This window comes from Eulemur rufifrons, chromosome 1, assembly GCF_041146395.1.
Source record: "Eulemur rufifrons isolate Redbay chromosome 1, OSU_ERuf_1, whole genome shotgun sequence".
Classification (NCBI taxonomy): domain Eukaryota; kingdom Metazoa; phylum Chordata; class Mammalia; order Primates; family Lemuridae; genus Eulemur; species Eulemur rufifrons.
The window spans coordinates 59,623,330-59,643,285 of record NC_090983.1 but is presented as its reverse complement, the minus strand read 5'-3'; the positions used below and the strand labels follow the sequence as shown (position 1 = coordinate 59,643,285).

At 35.8% G+C, this 19,956-nt stretch overlaps 1 protein-coding gene across 7 annotated transcripts in view; it reads right to left on the bottom strand.

The window, feature by feature from the left end:
* Positions 1-11,701: 11,701 nt before the first annotated feature.
* The window catches only part of SCN1A (sodium voltage-gated channel alpha subunit 1), an 82,474-nt gene continuing 74,219 nt past the window's right edge, over positions 11,702-19,956 (bottom strand). For all 7 annotated transcript variants that reach the window (XM_069471914.1, XM_069471888.1, XM_069471898.1 and 4 more), the window contains exons 23-26: positions 18,374-18,511; positions 16,653-16,757; positions 14,412-14,682; positions 11,702-12,879 (exon numbers count right to left, since the gene is read on the bottom strand). In XM_069471914.1, coding sequence (XP_069328015.1) covers positions 11,702-12,879; positions 14,412-14,682; positions 16,653-16,757; positions 18,374-18,511 — 1,692 coding nt within the window. The remainder of the gene's footprint in view (positions 12,880-14,411; positions 14,683-16,652; positions 16,758-18,373; positions 18,512-19,956) is intronic.

Here is a 19,956-nt window from a genome sequence, read left to right as displayed (position 1 = left end):
GAAACACAGGGCTACTCTGGCACAGGGGAACACAGCACAGCGCAGAGTTCTGCCAGTGCCCTTGGAGGGAGCATTTAGACCAGCCCACACAGATAGAAATTCTCCACCAGAAAACTAAGCTCTGGCTAGCCCCACAACCAGCAGACAAAGGGAGCATGGAGCCTAGACTAATATTGTAAGGCACTTGGGGCACAAGGGCTGCAATCCCTGGGCAATTCTTGTGGTTATGATGGCTCAGAGCCAGTGGACTTGGAGTACACATGACCCCAGTGAGACATCAAGAGTGGCGGTGAAGCCAATGCTCAGGTCATTCTTCCCTCAACTCCAGACATTGCAGCACAGGGAGAGTCTTCTTCCACTTGGGGAAAGGAAAAGGAAGAGTTCACAGGACTTTGCTTTGCAACTTGGATTGCAGCTTGGCCACTGTAAAATAAAGTACCAGGCAGACTCCTAAGCCCCTGAGTCCAGGCCTTAGTCCTTGAATGGCATTTCTGGACCAATCCTGGGCCAAAAAGAAACATGCTTCTCTGAAAGTAAGGACCCAGTCCTGGTAGGATTCATAACCTGCTGACTAAAGAGCCTTTGGCTTTAAATGAACATCAGAAGTAGCCAGGAAATAGTCACTGTGGGCTTTGAGTGAAGCTGGGCTGGCTTCAGGTGTGAGCTGGTGTTGGTGAGAATAAGGGAGTGCCCACATAACTCCTCTGCCTACTCCAGCAGCATAGCACAGAGCATGAAGGATGAGAGTTAGAGACTTTGTCAGGTAATCCAGGGAATTTTCTGTATCCTACCCAAGTTCACCAAAGTGATACCACCAGGAGTCTACAAGAGTCACAGCATTACTTGGCTTGGGGCACACCCAGTGCTGATAGAGCTATAGTGACCAAAGACTTAGGTAACAATATTCAATTCCCTTTGAAACTCTGGAAAGACTTCTCAAAGAGGATGGGTTCAAACAAGCTTGGACTGTGAAGATTAAAATAAATACCTAATTCTTCAATGCCCAGACATTGACAAACATCCATCCATGTGCACCAAGAACATCCAAGAAAACATGATCTCACAAAAATAAAATAAAATAAAATAATATACCAGTGAGCAATCCTGGAGTGATGGAGATATGTGACCTTTCAGACAAAGAATTCAAAATAGCTATCCTGAAGAAGCTCACTGAACTTAAAGAAAACAAAGAGAAGGAATTCAGCAGCCTATCAGAGAAATTTAACAAAGAGATTGAAGTAATAAAAAAAAAAATTAAACAAATTGTGGAGCTGAAGAATTCAATTGACAGGCTGAGAGATGCATTAGAGTCTCTCAACAGCAGAATTGGCCACACAGAAGAAAGAATTAGCTTGAAGACAGGCTATTTGAAAATACACAGTCAGAAGGAAACAAAAAGGAAAAAGAATAAAAAGGAATAAAGAACACCTACAAGATCTGGGAAATAGTCTCAAAAGGGCAAATCTAAGACTTATTGGCCTTAAAGAGGAGGTAGAGAGAAATTGGGGTAGAAAGTTTATTCAAAGAAATAATAATAAAGAACTTTCCAAAGCTAGAGAATGATACCAATATTCAGGTATAAAAGGTCATAGAACACCAAGAAGATTTAACCCAAACAAGGATACCTCAAGGTATTTAATAAACAAGCTCCCAAAGATCATGGATAAAGAAAAGCTTCTAAGGGAAGAAAATGAAAGAAAAGGAAGAAAGGAAGAGAAAGAAAGAAAGAAAGAAAGAGAGGGAGGGAGGGGCAGGGAAGGGAAGGGAGGAAAGGAGGAAAGAAACAAAGAAAGAAAAGAAAAGAAAGAAGGAAGCTACAGTACATCTGGCAGCAGACTTCTTAATGGAAACCTTACAGGCCAGGAGAAAGTGGCATGACATATTCAAAGTGCTGGAGGAAAAAAACCTTACCCTTAGAATATTTTATCTTGCAATAATATCCATCAAACATGAAGGGGAAATAAAAATATTCCCAAGCAGTCATACATAAATGTATATGTATATGTTATGTACATATACTATTTGCCATAAGCTGTAGACTGAATGTTCATATTCCACCCCCCAAATTCATATATTGAAATCAAAATCTGAAAGTGGGATCTTTGGGAGGTGATTAGTTTATGAAAGCAGAGCCCTCATGAATAAGATTAGTGCCCTTATAAAAGTGCCCGAAGAGCTCCCCTGCCCTTTCTGTCATGTGAGGACACAGTAAGAACATTCGAGTCCACCATATTGGGGTTATTGTGGAATTAATTTGGACATTTAAGACATGATCCAGGGAGGGTGCCATGGAAATATCTAGGTTTTGGTGTAAGGAAAGGGGAGTATCATAAAGTTCTAAAACATACCTGGCTGGTTTCATGCTAAATTTCACATAATTAATACTTAATGAGTTTTATTTTAGAAAATCATGATGTATAACAAATAGAACAACTTCTGCTGTGTTTTAATGATTTCATTCTTCTCTGAAAGAAATATTTCTAGGTACTTTAACCATTCCCCATAAATCCTATTATCTACCTCCTTCCGTATTTATATATCCACAGACTTATAGTTACTATACTTTGCTCTAGCATTTCACCGATCTCAGATTATCAGTCAGTATAACCCAATAGACATTTTCTGTAAGCGCAAATGTCTGCACTTACCACTGAGGCTGATCAAAGGCACAATTTGTTTGCCTTTAGAAATTTTTGTTTTCTATTACTGTGAGAAATACTGCTGAACAAGACATTTCTTCACCATCCTTGATGAAAGATGAACATTAATAATGCAGATAAAAATCAGGCCAAGTAATGCTGGAGAGGAAACAAGGTCCAGTAGCCCTAATTCCTTTTAGAAGATAGGCATAAGTAAATTTAAAATGGCAAGCTCAATAGTTCTGCCATAGCAAAAAATGAGGTGAGTACTTATAACCCTTAAATTCTAAAGAGTTAAAAATCAATTTATGGACTCATATCTTGAAAATATTTCTGTACATACACATCTATACCTACACCTACACTTATATCTCTGTTTATTTCTCTATAGGTAACAGGTAGTGTATGTGCTTCTATGAATGTATTATGTGTTCATTTAAATATTATTCACATATATCCAATATTACTATAATATAACAAGGTCTATTTTAATTTGTAACTTTTGTGATATTTATTACTTTAAACATCTTATATATAATGACAACCCTCTGACATTGTGCATAAATAATGAAAAAATTATTTTAGAGGGGTAAATAATTTTTTAAAAAGAACTACTTAGAGCAATGATAAAAATTAATTCATTTTCTCATTTGCTTAATAGTTGCCAGTCATCTTGTGTATGCCAAACACTATAGAGGTTCATTTACACGTATCAGGCACCATGTGGTGCGTGTTTTCTTGTGACAGAGTAGAAGTGAGGGTGATGAAGGGAAACAGCCTGCATTTCAAATTACACCTAAAGGTGGATTAAGTGCTGTTAAATAGCTATATAAAGTAACCCTATGTCCTGGTGTGTCTAGAACAGTCCCAATTTGAGTCCGCTTTTTAACACAATTAATGTCCTCCTTCACTCCCAGAAGTGTCTGAGTTTAGACATATACATCAAAACCCCACAGAAATTCAAAGGAGAAAAAATTCTCTTCTAATAATGACAAACAAGGAAGCTGTCATGGAATCCTGAAGAATGGGCTTGGTTTCACTGGGTAGAAAGAGAGAAGGTATTCGAGGCTTATAGCTCATCATTTCTTGCCTGTGTTCTCCCAGTAACTTCATAAATTGTGTCCTCGTTTCTGTTTCCTTTGCCTTAAAGACAAAATCTGTTCACACCACACCTACCTTAACTTCTTTTACAAATCTCTAAATGGGTCTTCATCACCAAAGCCCCCATCATACATTTAAGGCCCTTCATTATCAGATCCCTGCTTGTCTCTCAGTCACTGCCAGTGCTCACTTTTCACATTAGTAATATTCAACTCTTGAAAATGCTCTGAACTGCCAGCCTGTTTCTCGTTTTATATGTGTCATGGATTGTCATCATCGGAACAAAGACTTATCTAGTAATTATATGCCTGGAACTGTTGATCTGAAAGCTTTACCTCCATTAACTCTTTTAGTCCTCATAAGAATTATTATCACCATTTTACAGATGATACAATTGAGACAAAGAGAGGGTAAGAAATTTTCAGGGTTATTCAGATTGTAAGTAATATCAGTATATAGCTGAGATTTAAATCCAGGCAACCTGACTCTAGAGTCTATGCTTTTGACCACACTAGTCTATGATATTGCTGTCTGTGCTGTTCTATTCCTTTGTTTTTCAAAACCTAGATCAGAAATTACCCAGTTAGAATCTTCCTTGTATCCTCACATAGAGTTACTCACCTGTTCCTCAATATACTCTGTAGTTTGTACTTATTTCTTTTGTTGAACTAGAAGGATAACTTTAACAATAATAGATATTGGGGGAGCAGGTTAACTTCTGGCTAGTTTTGTTGGTGGCTGAGAAAGAGAGAATAAGGAGAGATCAGTTCTGGACACGTTAAGTTGAAGGTGATAGCCAAATATGAAACAGACAGTTGAAATTGCAGCACTAGCTCAGCAAAAAGGCTAATGCTGCAGTGTTAATCTAAAAGGAGAGAAAAAATTAATAAAGGATAAAGGCAAAAAATCAAGGATATAGGAAAAGGCTTAAGATAGTCTAGTTTTATGGAAGACAAAGGAAGATGCAATTTAAAGAATAAGATGGTAATGATCACCACCTTCAAATTAAAAAAATCCACCAAATATGAAGACTGAATAAAGATTGTATTTGTCTAACTGTAGACCAGTAGAATTAGCAATCAGATTTGAAAGTGTGAAAGAGAGACAGTGCTCTGTAAGAATTAAGACTCAGTATTGGTTCAGTTTTTGAATCTGTTAGAGTCACAACTTATTTCAAACAGCTTGAAGAAAAAAGATAAGACCTGTATCTCAATGCTTTTCAACAAAATACATGCATTGCAGCAAGTTTACTTAACACAGGGGTAGTGAGTTCATTAAAACCTAGTGAAAAAAATAAATTTTCTCTAGCAATATATTTTTCATGAAGAATTTATTCTTAAAAATATAATTTTTAATACGTTTATTTTAAGAACTTTCTGCTCTTCATGTCCTCTTAAGTAAAGATTATATTCCTGAAGGAGAAACCAAACAAACCAAAACTGCTGCAATTAACGATTGCATTGCTCTGTGACTATCATACCCTTGTAAGTAAACACCGAATAGAGTAGATGCAATTCATGATAACCAAATGAATATGTATATCTTTGCTCCATATGGGTAATGCTCTTTTTTACTATGTCCACTTTTTGTACTTTCTAGCCCTTTCCTCATAATGTTATTGGGAAAACTAATAGCTAGCATAGTGTTTTGAAAGTGCTTATGTCAACAAGACGATTCGCAGTCAAATTTTCTCATAAATATCACTGGGACTTTCTTTCAAATTTAACAAAGAGTGAAGAAGTAAATATACAGCCCTGGTTTTAGAAGCTAATCTTTAAAAAGAATGAAGTAACATCAGGTTTGAGCAAAATTATATTTTCAAGATTAGAAAAACTGATTTTGAAAATGCAAAGGCAGACAAAAAGATCAGTCAAGAGGGAGAGAATAAAGATACCAGACAACGGGAACAACTCACAGAGCAAGTTATCAGAGAATGTAGACATGAATGGGGAAAACCGATCCCTGAAAAAGTGGAAGGAAGGGAGGAAGGGACAGAAGAATTGAGGGTGGGGGAAAGGGAGAGGAAGAATGGGGAGGGAAAGGAAGGAAAGCAAAGGGAAGAGAAATGAAGAGAATGGAAAGAAAAAAAGGGAATGGAAAAGAAGGGGAGGGGAGGGGAAGAAAGGGAAGCGAAAGAAGACTTAGGTATATTTCACAAATAAGTTGAGGAAGTTCGCGATAATGTCTTCTTGTTTCTGGATGAAACCAGCGGCAGAGTGATCTGCAAATATGAGAAGTGTTCTGAGGGGATGATACGGGACTGGAGCAGCATTGAGTAATCAGCTGACATTGCAGATTATCCACCTGTGATTTGAAAAATTTCTTGGTGATGCTGCTTTCCCTGCTGTACTTGACTGTCTGGAGTATTTTCCTCCTCTAGTGCCTTTGCCGTCACACTGATTAAATTGATGTTGTCTGACAACCTCAGTGGAACATTCCCACATGCCAGGAAGAACAGTACTATCAGCTGTACCTTATTGAAGCAATTTTTTTTTATTACGAACATTTTATGATACTAAATTCATACTGATTTAGAAACACATTTATTTTCTTACATAAAAATATAAAATTCCAGTGCACACATGAAGAATATGCAATTACAGGACATATTTGCTGTCTTTTATATGAAAAGTTAATATAGTTTGAATGTCTAAGCTTTGTGGTACATATATACAAACATACAAACTTGTGTGGTTGAGTCGTCTACCCCAGTGATTCCTAGACTTTTGGATTTCACACACCAGCAAAATACAAATGGAGGACCAACCCAAGGTTGTCAATTTGTCATCTAGCCAAATAAAATGTTAAAGCAAATAACCCATTATCATTTATTCTCACCATCATTTCAAAAGAGCATTTTAGCATTAGATGATGTAAGTCTTTAGAAAATAATCTAAAAGACACAATACTGGAATAAAGATCTTCAAAGTGACTATGCTCAGCTTTATAAATATTTATAACATTATTCTTAATTTCCTGGATTAACTACAGGCATCTAGAAACCTTTTCATGTGGGTGCTGCTCTGTGGAATTGTGTCTGGAGTTATTATTTACACCCATAATGTCAGAGCCCCAGCTTAGGCAGCCAAGAGCTACCTATTATACAGACAGAATCACTAGAGAGTAAATCACAAGGTTCCAAATTAAATCTGTTTAGCTTCAAATACTGGGGTCATAACCACTGTGCCACAGATCTCTCCTAACATGTTCTTAGTTTTAGCAAATAGGGATTATCATGAAGAGCAAGGAACATAATAATTTAAGTGACTCTTCAGAAAGATGACTGCTAGGAAACAAGGATAGTAGTTAAAATCCAGTATACTGTTAAGTAATTAGAGATGCTTAGATCTAATTTTGAGGGTAGAAATCATAAAGTCCAGGACATAAGAAACAGATGACAGCATGAACACACATACATCAACACTTCAACAACATAACAGCAACAAAAAATGCTCCCCTTTGCAAACACACACACATCTATATCTATGTATCTACATATATACATGTAATTCATTTTCCTTTGAACCCACTCAAAAGTGAGCTGCAGACGTCATCTCAGTCACCCGTACATACTTTAGTATGTATTTTCTGAGAACAAGAACATTTTCTATTTTCATATATCAATAGTAGCCTTAATAAAATTAGGAAAATTAACAGTTATAATACTAATATTATAATTATCAATATTCCATATTCAAATGTACTCAGCATTCCCAATAATATTCTTTATCACTATTCTTTTTTCAGTTTGATATCCGATCCAGAATCCTACATTGTGTTTAGTTGTCATAGCTCTTCAACCTCATGCAGTTCCTTAGCCTTTCTTTGTTTTTCATGACATTGACATTTTTAAACAATTCAGTCCAGTTATTTTAGAGAATTTTCTTAATTTGGTTTTCCTTATGGTGATATTCTGTTTATTAAATTTTGACTGAATACCAAGAAGTGATGTGACTTCTTCAGTATATTTTATCAGGAGGCACATAATATCAGTTGATTTCATAACTGATAATATATTTGAAGGTAGTGTCTGCTATGTTTCTCCACAGTAAATTTGCTTCTTTTTGAAATTTTTAATTAATAGAGAAGAGATACTTTGAGACAATATAAATTTCCTATTCCTCATCAAACTTTCACCCATGAGTTTTATCATTCATTGATGATTCTTGTAAAAATCAATTTTCATTACGATGATGGCCAAATGGTGATTGACTCTATTATTTCTTCTATATCTGTTAGTTAACATTCTATTGTAAGAAAGAAATTTTCCTTTTTCTTCATTTATCTATATCAGAATATACTTGTGGATTCTTATTTTATTCAATCAGTTATAATCTATTACTATCATTATTTATTCGATGCTCAAGTTGCCCCAGATTTGGCTAATGGGAAGTCTCTTTTAGTTGGTTCCTGTGTTCTATTGACATCACCTCATCATTACTCGAGCATTAATTATTTTTTGGCACAGTTATATTATGCAAAATAACACCAAAATGAACATGGAGATTGATATGGTTATGTTTCACCAGTTCTTCTCTTTGTATTTGGAAAGGTACCAGTCAATACTGATATGGTTATGTAGTATAAAAAACCTGTAGGGTTTACCCTGTAATTATTACTTACTTTGGTCAGAAATAGGAAGTGTTTTTCAGCCACTATTATAACAGAATTAATTGTCGCGTTGTTTTAGAATGATGATGCTATGAAGAGATGAGGTCGGTGAATTGTACGAGGATGGGAAAAGTGCTACACATTACTGTTCCTTTTATGGTCAAGGTCGTATTCCCCCTTCACCTGATGACAAGTGAAGGCTTCTGTTTCCTCAGCAGTTTAGATAAATTTATTTAGACTGTTAATTTTACTATCTGGACCACCCCATAACCTTTCCATGAACTCTATGAATTCTGCACTTGCCTTCCGTGTGGTTCCTCAGTTACTATTTTTCTATCTGCCAAAGCCAGTTAGATTAAGCCCACAAACGGATGGATGCAAGGCAAATCTTTGCTCCCTGCTGACTTTCAAGAGCTACTTAACTGTGTATCAGCCAGGCAGGAAACAGACGGCATGCTGAAATAAGGCACAGAGAAGGTTTCCCTGAAGGGGCCATTTACAAAGGTGTCAGGAACAGTTGGATGAAAGCTACAAGGAATAGGGAAGCACTTCCAGTCCAGCAACAGGCCTAAAACAGCAAGCCGAGGAGTGATTTCCAGACCCCAGAGAAAGTAGCTGTAGTTGTAGGAGGGGGCAGTCTGCATGATGTATGACTTTCAGGGAAGGGATGCAGCCACTGCCAACCCAGGGCAACCCAGCAAAGAAGGAATTGGGGAGTAAATATTGCTAGTCCACTCTTCTCCCTCTGCTTTCCTGCTGGTGCTTCCCATTGGCCAAACCAACTGGGTGCTAAAAGATTGGGGAGCCCATTGATGCAATGCAGAAGTCACCGTCCCAGGACACACAGCAGGGAAGAGAAGCATGGAGAGTGGTTCTCCATGTGTGTGAGTCTCCACTTATACATGGTAACTTGAAATTTGTTAATGATGAGTTAAGGGCTTCTTTTCCTAGCTTAAGTGGTCATCACCATTGCTCTGGTTCCTATACTTCTCTTCCTCCTAGAGGTGCCACCTTATGTTCTGGCACCAGTTGTTTCTCCTAACAGAGAACACACCTGCTGCTTGTAGCCACCCTGGGAGGTCATTTCTCCCAGTGACATTTCTACCCCAGGTTTTCTTGTCAGCCAGGTAAGTCCGTGTGTGTGTGTGTGTGTGTGTGTGTGTGTGTGTTTAGCTCCCCATCTCCCCCAATTTATAAAATAAATAAAAATATCTCTATCTTGTTAGAATACACTGTTAACAAAATGTAACTGGGCAAACAATAAAATAAAAACTGTAATCTTTATTAGTTTTGCACATTTTTAATGTTGTTTAGCATCAGTTAGGGTAATAGTAGCATTTTCCAGCATGCAGTTCACGAATACAGTTTATCTAAGTAGTTTTAAGAAAAAGAGGAGCCTATGGTTTGCTTCTGTAAGAAACACAAAATGTCCTGATGTAATTGACTATGTAAGTTCACTACCCTCTGTTCTTGTGGAAAAAAAAAAAAACTGTGAAGCCCACGTTATATTTGGAACTACCTAGAGTAGCATGACTCCAAAGAAATGGAAACATAAACAGAAATTAGAAGAAAAGATCAAAACTAAAAAATAAGCACTCCAGTTCAGTTAGTGCGGACACTACCAGGAATGTAAATAAAATCTGATACCCTTTCCAATTGCAAAGCATAATTTAGATGTGAGTTGTGAACCTATTTTGTCCCTTAAAATTATGAAATAATCTAAAATTAGCAAATGTAATAAAAAAGCAGAAATCTACAACTATCCAGTCTTGTTTGCATTTCTTATTTAGCAAATTTCTTCCATGAAAAAGTACTATGGACATAAAGTAAGAAAAGTGATTGTGATATCAACCTGAAGATAATTTCCTCTTCATATTTATGTACATAATGCTGAAAAATAAAATAAAATGATTTTTTACAGTATTTATATTTGCTTATAAAATTCTAAACACATTTTTAACAGGTTAAGCAGTGTTGTTTTAAACATGTCTGTACAGTCTGGCTATACATCATATGTTATCCACCTAACATTTAAAAATAACCAAAAAGTTGTTAAAGTGCTGCAAACTATTGCTTAATGACTTAAAGAAATGAGATCTGTTGATCAATTTCCTTGACTTTACCACTGACATATGGTTTCTCATAAGTGAGATTCTGAGTGGTGAGAGAAACCAGATACAGCAGCATGGTAATATAAACATGCACTGATAGCATCCAAACTATCTATAATGGTACAGAATACATTATATTACCTGTGTAAAGCTTGCACTCTACATTTCTTGTGGTACATATTTGATGCAATAAATACTGTGCTTGGGTCATTATTTGTTTGCTCAAACGTGCACCACAGGGTAAAATGACTATTTACATAATAAATAGCATTTCATTAACATATACAGTATCAACCTTGCTGAGAGCTGAAGATGGCTAAACAAAGTACAGGATTAAGCAGAAATTTATAAAGGGTTATTTTGGTCAATTCAGTCTTCTGGGGGTAGAGGGTAGAGGGCAATATTCATTATTTGAGTTTTTTTTAATATGATAAACAGAAACATAATCCTGATGACTCCAGACATTTGAATGAAGTTTGCATTTGCTAAGATTAAATGTCCTACCCAAATGCGATCTACTTGGTCTGGGGGCTGGATTTGACAAAACAAGATCAACAAAGCACCTCCACTTATCACCCAATCACCCCTCCCAGAAATATGGATGGAATTGAAGAACTCATTGTTTTTCTGGTGACTTTTTCTCATGCATGATCTCTAAGTGCAGCATGCCCTCATGCAAACCGTGTCTTTGTGTAGATGGGAGGGCTGTGTGGTCGCCATACCACCCACCCAGGTGGCATACCTGTTAATGAGGTCCTTTAGTCTATTTCCCAACAGAAACCCCATTTACAAAAATAGTCACATATACTAAACATATGGATTAAAAAAAAGATGAATCCACTAACAGATTTTGTAAAAATGTGACAAATGTGGCAGTTGAAATGCAAACAGTGGATACGATTACAACACTAAAGTGTTTCAGGTTAAACAACCCCCAAATTATAGGTTTGCACCCTTTTAAACTGGTCCCTACAATCTGAATAGCCATTTTGTCTCTTGTCTTCAGCAGTGTCAGCTGGTAGTGAGAACAGTAACCTCCTGTCAAGGTCGTCTCCTCTTTACACAGAGTCAGTTTGCTGACAAGGGGTCACTGTCTTATTGTAGGCACTGACCTTAAGTAGATTTGTGTAAAAACAGTCAGTTTGGCATTGACCTCCTAAAGGAGTTCTGTTGACAAAAGTACATCACCTTCACGGGCTGTAAACAATTTGTCACCCAATTTTTTTTATATGTTTTTGTTTATTTCCCTTTGGCTTTTTCATCTTTGCCTTCTTGCTCATGTTTTTCCACAATTGGCTTTGTCACCCGATCATAGGAAGGTGGACAAACTGCAGTGGACATGGTCAGATCAGTTTTTTCTGTGATAGAGTTTTCATTTATTCTGTCAATTATCATGTCTTCTTTTACAAGAAGATTAGCCCCACCTTTGATTTTGTTTTTGTTATATGTAAATGAAGCTTGTTTTACAGTTCGCTTTAAAAGGTGGCGCCTGTAAGCACGCTGAATAATAACAGCGGACACTTCCTCTTGCTTTCGTTTTAAAGTCGTAGTGATTGGCTGATAGGAGACCTTGGAAGGGTTGGAAGCCATGAATCGCTCTTCCATCTGTATTCGGAGAGCATCCATCTCTCCACTCTCTCCCAGAACCCGCTTCGTAAAAGCAAATAAGATGTCAAGACAGTGGATTCGGTCACCACTCACCATAGGCAAATCCATGGCAATGAGCTGGAGTTTGTTTGGTTGCGGCAAATTAAGAGGAGGTTCAAGAGCAGCTGCAAACTGAGATAGCTTTTCAAATTCCATGAATTGGGTCGCATCGGGATCAAACTTTTCCCAAACCTCATAGAACATCTCGAAGTCATCCTCACTCAGGGGCTCTGCACTTTCTTCAGTAGCAACACTGAAGTTCTCCAGGATGACGGCGATGTACATGTTCACCACAACCAGAAAGGATATGATGATGTAACTGACAAAAAAGAAAATCCCAACAGATGGGTTCCCACAGTCTCCCTTGACTGAGCTTCCAGGGTTAGGTTTATTCGGGTCACAGTCGGGTGGCCCACTGTTGAGAATAGGTGCCAGCAATCCATCCCAGCCAGCCGAGGTGGTGATTTGGAACAGGCAGATCATGCTGTTGCCAAAGGTCTCAAAGTTGAACATGTCATCAATTCCAACCTCCCTCTTAACATAGGCAAAGTTGGACATTCCAAAGATGGCGTAGATGAACATGACCAGGAAGAGCAGGAGGCCGATGTTAAACAACGCAGGAAGAGACATCATCAGAGCAAAGAGCAGCGTGCGGATCCCCTTCGCTCCTTTGATCAGACGTAGGATTCGGCCAATCCTGGCAAGACGGATCACACGGAACAGGGTCGGGGACACAAAATATTTTTCTATCAGCTCGGCAAGAAACATGCCTATGAATAAACGATAAGAATACCAATCAGTGAAGAAATTATTCATTGAAATAATACATTCCTCTAAGCACTCCAAGGTAAAGTTCTGAGTACTGAAATTCAGTAACATAATCTTAACTATGACAAACATATAATATATATAATTGTATGTAATATATATTACAAATAAACTTTAATTTTACATTTAGCAATACATTCAACTATAAGGATTATAGTACTTTTTTGTCTTTAAGGGATGTTTACGAACTATTTTTAGTTTACATAAAACGCAAGTCAGAATTTTTAGAAATGTAAGTTAAAAATACACAAGTCTGGCTGAACAGCAGTGACCTAACAATACAAATTTATATGAATACAAATGACTTTTTCTGAAATTACCAAATTCTAAATTCTCTTTTCACTCCTTAGCCATCAAAAAGTATTTGCAGTTTTTGATGCTATTTTCATCTATCCGTGAACTTGGTGCTTCCTTAAGCTTGTACTATAATATTCTTGTATACTTATTTATGTACATTCTGGTGAATTTCTAAAAGGATCCCAGGTTGCTGTTCTTTTTGGTTTCTTGTGTCTGACATTGGAATCTCAATTATCTTCTTTTAAGCTTCCCCATTTGCCTTTTAAATGAAAACTGTACTTTTATAAATTAAAAAAAGAGGAGCTCAGGAAACTCAATGCCGTCAAGTTAAAATGCCTCATTCTCAAAGTATTAAGCGTGTGTGTGTGTTGTGTGTGTGTGTTGTGTACGCATGTGTGTGTAAGAGATAGAGAGTCAGGGAGAAATATCTGAATACAGCTTTGACACCCCAGCCACTCTGATTATAACCAAGAATTAGTGTGCGAATCAAAGGCTACTTACAACATATGAGTTGGATATAAGGTCAATTTCTTCTGGGGGGAATGGCATGAACATTTGCCCAACAGCGGTGCCCCATTTTGGATGGTAAAATATTGGCCCAGTGATATCATCTTATTTATGAAAGAATGAATACTTCAGGCCCTGCAGACAGATACTTCTTCACTTCACTGGAGCTTTAGTTGCATCTAATGAGCATTTGTTAGTGTTTAGTCCTTGTCTTTATTCTCTTTTTACTCTATGACTTTCCTTGTCTTGTAACCTGCTTCTGTTACTATCTACATGCCGGTGACTCCATGTCTATGTCTCTAATGCAATGTCTTTCCTGAACACCAGACTTAATTTCTAACCTTCTTTTCAACATAAAAATCTAGATATTGTATGGGTTCTTCAATCTCAATATATTGAACACATTTTTATCTTAATTAATAGCACAGTTCTAGTTCAAACAAATAATGTTTCACTACATTGACACATAAGATAGTGTCTAAAATGGATAGAATAAGATACGATACTGATATATAGTAGGAGCCTCATTTTATAAGAAAAAACAAACATGCCTGGATAAATGCATCAAAATATTCATAGTGGTTATTTCTGAATGCTGGGATCTAAACTTGACTCTTCTAACTTTTCATGTTTATTGAGCTGAATTTAAGAGATTTTAAATATTTCTTACCTACAATGGAGAGAATGACAACCACAAAATCAAAAATATTCCAGCCAATGGTAAAATAATAATGGCGGAGGGAGATGAGCTTCAGCACACACTCTCCGGTGAACAGCACAATGAACACCAGATTGATGCGTGACAAAATGCTAGTCACATATTCACTCTGGTCATCTGTTTCCACCATCATTGTGACCATGTTAAGACAGATGAGAATCATGATGCTTATGTCAAACACTTGTCTGGTTACAAAATCAAAGACCATTCCTTGAAATTTATTCTGTAAAGAAACAGAAATGCTTTTAGCAACAAAGGAGTTTTCTCATGTATATGAGCACCTACATAAGTATTTCCTGCATTAATTCACTTTTTAGTTTCCTGCATAGTGGCCATTGGCCCTGATTTTTGCAAGAATGGTTTATAGCACATTAATTTTTAAAATTTAGGCATCTAAATTGCTATTTACCAGTATGTATTCCTCAGCATAACAATCCCCTGTCCAAACAGGGTTTCTGATAAAAAAAAAAAAAAAACCTACATACATTATACTTCTCTCAGAGATAAACAATGCACATCAACATTTTGAAATTATGAGAAGTTAAGAAACCTGTTTGATTTTGTTTTACTAGACTTTCCCATGATCAGGTGGATTATGCAGCCATTTAAAAATGTAGTATCTGTTAACATCATTTGTTTTATTTTCAAAGAACTGTTAAGGGAATTTGGGATTTCTAGGACATATCCTTTAACATTATGCATTTATTTATTTTAATTTTTAACTTTTATTTATTATGAGTACATAATAGTTGTATATATTTATAGGGTACATGTGATGTTTTGATACAGGCATGCAATGTGAATTAATCAAATCAGGCTAATTAGGTTATCTATCACCTCTGATACTTATTATTAAAATATTTCTTTGTGTTAGGAACATTCTGATTCCACTCCTTTAGTTATTTTAAAGTATACCCTAACTTATTGTGGGTTACACTCACTTTATTGTGCTATCAAATATTGTTCATTCTAATTATATTTTTGTACCCATTAACCATCCTTACTTTATCTTCCCCTTCCTGCTACCCTTCCCAGCCTCTGGTAACCATCATTATACCCTCTGTCTCCATGAGTTCAATTACTTTAATATTTAGCTCCCACATATGAGTGGATTTATGCATTTAAATCCCATGTTTGCCAATATTGATGTTCTTCCACAAAATAACCTTTGCTGACATGGTCAGACAAGGAATGCTGAAACTCCACAAGGATAATCAGCCCAGGATGACATTCCTTATGTTTTAATATCAAAAAATTCATGTCCTTTGTCAGTGATCTGTGATTCTGCTCACCAGTTCTGCCACTGCCAGTCACTGCAGGCCATCTGCAGGATTATTTCTTTGGGCCAGTGAGGAATTCTGAGGATATTTCCATCTTATATTTTTCCTACAAACTGTTGGTTCATTCCTATTTGGAATACTAAGTTTTAACAGAGGAAAGTATATGTTTGTTATCATTCACTAAAGGGCAATATTTAACTAGCACTGGGGGAGCATATGAATGTTCACTAGTATTTTGTTCCTTGATGAACTCTAGGAATTATTTTAACCTCATAGATTATTATCATAAAAATCATTATGGTATGCAATAATACCTTCCCATTTTTCACAGAAGTTAATTTGTTTCACCATGAGAATATAAGAATTGTTATTTATCATCATAAATTGTAATTACTGACCCTGACTACTATAGACATTAGTAACTTCAAACTTTATAGCCGTATATATGAATAGTAAATGCTGGAATTCTTTCCTCCTCCAAAACACTCAGTACCTTTAGTGAAAAATGAAATAGAAGTAAGGTGTTATTTCACTCAACACTTCATCAATTTATTAATCTAGTAGAAAACTGAATGTATTTTAGCCCCATTTAAAGGTTTACTCCTTTCCCTGATATTACTTGGCAACCATTCTTGAGTCATACGATCAACTCTCTCCTGTGCATGTCAATTTGCCTATGTGTCCTTTGGCCAATTAGCTTGGATTCTAGTCATCTTTCTAAATCCCTTGAAGACAAGGGTGAATTTTCTGTTTCTTTTTAAAATTTTTACCATTATCATAAAAGGTAAATAATACTTTAAAAGTGGAAGAAATGTTTGCTACTGAAAATGTTAGTTACTTTCTCTTCGATAAGAAAACCCATGCAAGTTTTTGGTTTTGTATATTTTATCCCATATTATTTGGTATTTCTTACTCCTGGTCGAGGTATAGGCTTTTGTGGCTTTTTCGATCCTAATTTTTTCATTGCATTATAGTATTTCTTCTGTTCTTCTGTCATAAAGATGTCTTGACCTCCAAAGTATAGAAAAGAAAAATCAAACTGGTTAAAACTGTGTCCCTTTGACGTAATTGTTCAATGTTAAACTTAAAATAAGAAAGGGATGGTTAAAAAAGGAAATGTAATATTCAACCAATTAGCATAGTTATACCTGGGACTTTAAATTTGAAAAAACTAAAGTCCTTTTTAGGTACCATAATCTTATTTAATTCTTAAAATCGACTTTATTATTATTATATTATCTTATAAAGAAAAAAAAAAACCCAGAAACTCTGAGAAGGTATTTTAACAAAACCATACACTTAGTGAGTGGTAAAATTTGGTTCATGGCGATACTATGATAAATACTTGGTTCCTTACACTATATATACACACTACCTTTCTGAAGCTAAAGGCAATGATTTTCTTATTTAAACGTAGCAAAGACTTAAAAAGTATGTTTGAATTTACTCATAAAAAGCCACTTTAACTCGGCCAAGAATTGGAACAAAGCGGTGGGAAGAAAACTGGACTAGTTGGTAGGGGAGTCGGGGATAACTCAGAGCTCATAGCACAGCAAGTATGGGACAGGCCAGTAGGGACGAGGATTGGAACACAGGCTAAAGAGTGACATGAAATAGCCTGATATTGACTACAGAATACTCTTAGTAATAAGATAATCGGCCGGGCGCGGTGGCTCACGCCTGTAATCCTAGCACTCTGGGAGGCCGAGGTGGGCGGATCGTTTGAGCTCAGGAGTTCGAGACCAGCCTGAGCAAGAGCGAGACCCCCACCTCTACCAAAAATAGAAAGAAATTATATGGACAGCTAAAAATATATATAGAAAAAATTAGCCGGGCATGGTGGCGCATGCCTGTAGTCCCAGCTACTCGGGAGGCTGAGACAGGAGGATCGCTTGAGCTCAGGAGTTTGAGGTTGCTGTGAGCTAGGCTGACGCCACGGCACTCACTCTAGCCTGGGCAACAGAATGAGACTCTGTCTCAAAAAAAAAAAAATAAATAAAAAAAAAAAAATAAGATAAAAGAGCATGGGGAAGGAATGTTCTGTAGTGAAAGAAAACACTCATTATACAATAAGCAAACACAATGAGCACGAGATCAAACGACAGTACATAAAGGAAGAGATACAAGTGGCTAAAAACCACTTAACATGTTCAAATCTATGAGTCACAAAAGCCATAAAAATTAAAATGAAATACAGTTTGTATGTATCAAATACCAAGGATTGAAAACAAGGAGAATGTTTGATGCCAGTGAGGGAGCAGTGGCATGGGGACATTCATACAGGAGAGTTGTAGGGATAAAACAACTGGACTTTGGGAAAAGGGTAAATGCCTAGGTTGTTCCCTAGTTCTTTTCTGATTATCTTCTTTTAAAAGACAGAATAAGTGGCTTGTTAATAACAAAAAAAAAAAAAAAAGAAAAAAGTTTTGTGAACCTATGCACAGAGGAGTGGAACAGTTATTCTTAGCTTCTAAAGCCCCAAATGAGTAGTGGATGGTAGAAGGAGAGGAAGAAAAATAGGTTTTAATTATACTTCCCTTTGGTTTCTGAATTCAAGAACTCATTTGGTGGATAAAACATTTTAAATAATAATTTTTCTATCTCAGAGGGAGAGAGAATATTAATAATACTTATCTTCTTTTTTTGCTGGTTGAAATTATCTATGATGACACCAATAAAAAGATTCAAGGTGAAGAAGGACCCAAAGATGATGAAAATAACAAAGTAAAGATACATGTACAGACTTTCCTCATACTGAGGCTGAAGTTCCACCTACCAAAGGAGAATATTTTGTAAAACATTACAATACATGTTAATGCTGGAAATATCTTTGGTACTTTTTCATGAGAATAGAAAATATTATTCTCAGTAATATTTCAGTTTTTTCTGCATCAATATTCTCTAAAAAAATCTCTGAAATTATGTTGTTTCTCACGTGAAAACCATTGTTATTATGACACTCTAGAATCTATTTTTTGTAACTATAAATATAACTAATATTTTTCTATTTGGACAGTAATGTGCTAAATTTAGCAAGTTTTTAAGGTACTGAATTTTAGTAATTTAAAAATTATTAGTAGAAAATTTTACTTCCATAAATATGTATTGAATATGCTTAAAAGCAATCATTCATGTAAGCATGAATTAATGTAACAAATAAGAATTAAGTTTTCACATTTAGATGTTTGGCATGATACTCTAATATTATAATAGTCATTGAATTTTTCAGATTGGGTAGACAATTGCTCAGTCTATTTTATAAATCCTCAATTGATAATTTAATCCTTAGATTGTGCTTAGAACAAACAGGCATTGAGTTATCACATAACTTAATAAAGGGATAAGAGAGTCACCACAGATAGCTTCCTCACAGATTCATGTCCTTCTCAGGACAACAATGTTAAAAACCAACCAAATACATAAAACAAAATATAAGTAACAAAGTGAAATAAAGTAACTCTGAAAGTTATCAGGAAGATACTCAACATAAAACTAAAGCTATGGGAAATGTACTTCAAGAAAGATAAGACCAAACTCTATTAGGTCAGTTTAAAGATTACAGAGATGGAAGGTTATTCTTTATGGTGACAGACTAAAAAGATTGGGCTTCAGAGTGGAAAGATGTAGGCTGGTGGAAAATACTAAATTTTACAAAGTTTTGAAGAGCAAAGTTGGAATGAGTGTGAATTTCAGTTTCTATCATGATGCATGAAAGAAGCTGAAATGAAAAAAAGTAGTTCTTTACTTTGATGTTATAAACTTACAGGGATCTGCTGGCCACAGAAGTGATAACAGCATTGCTAAAGCCTCCAGCAAATTTATGGATGCTAAAATCATATCAAACCGTTCTTTTACATGATTTGAAATATGATTATTTGATAGAGATAATTACAGAAATCTAAGGCTGCCAGGACAATATCTGTAACTTTTATGCTAATATGGAGGGTAAATATACATTTCAACTACTGATGGAAATTACATATTTCTTCACATGTACTCCTACACACCAACATCACTACTTATTATGTAATTTGTAGATAAAAAGGAAACAAAATAAATATTTAAAAGAAGGATATTTTTTAGTTACTAAACAGATGCATTTGTGTTATTTTGTCTGATTTTCAAAATAATTCATGTTTTGATTTATCTTAGTAAGATCTTTCTGATAAACATTGCTATACTTGAATATTAACCTGTCATACTTTTTTCTAAATACT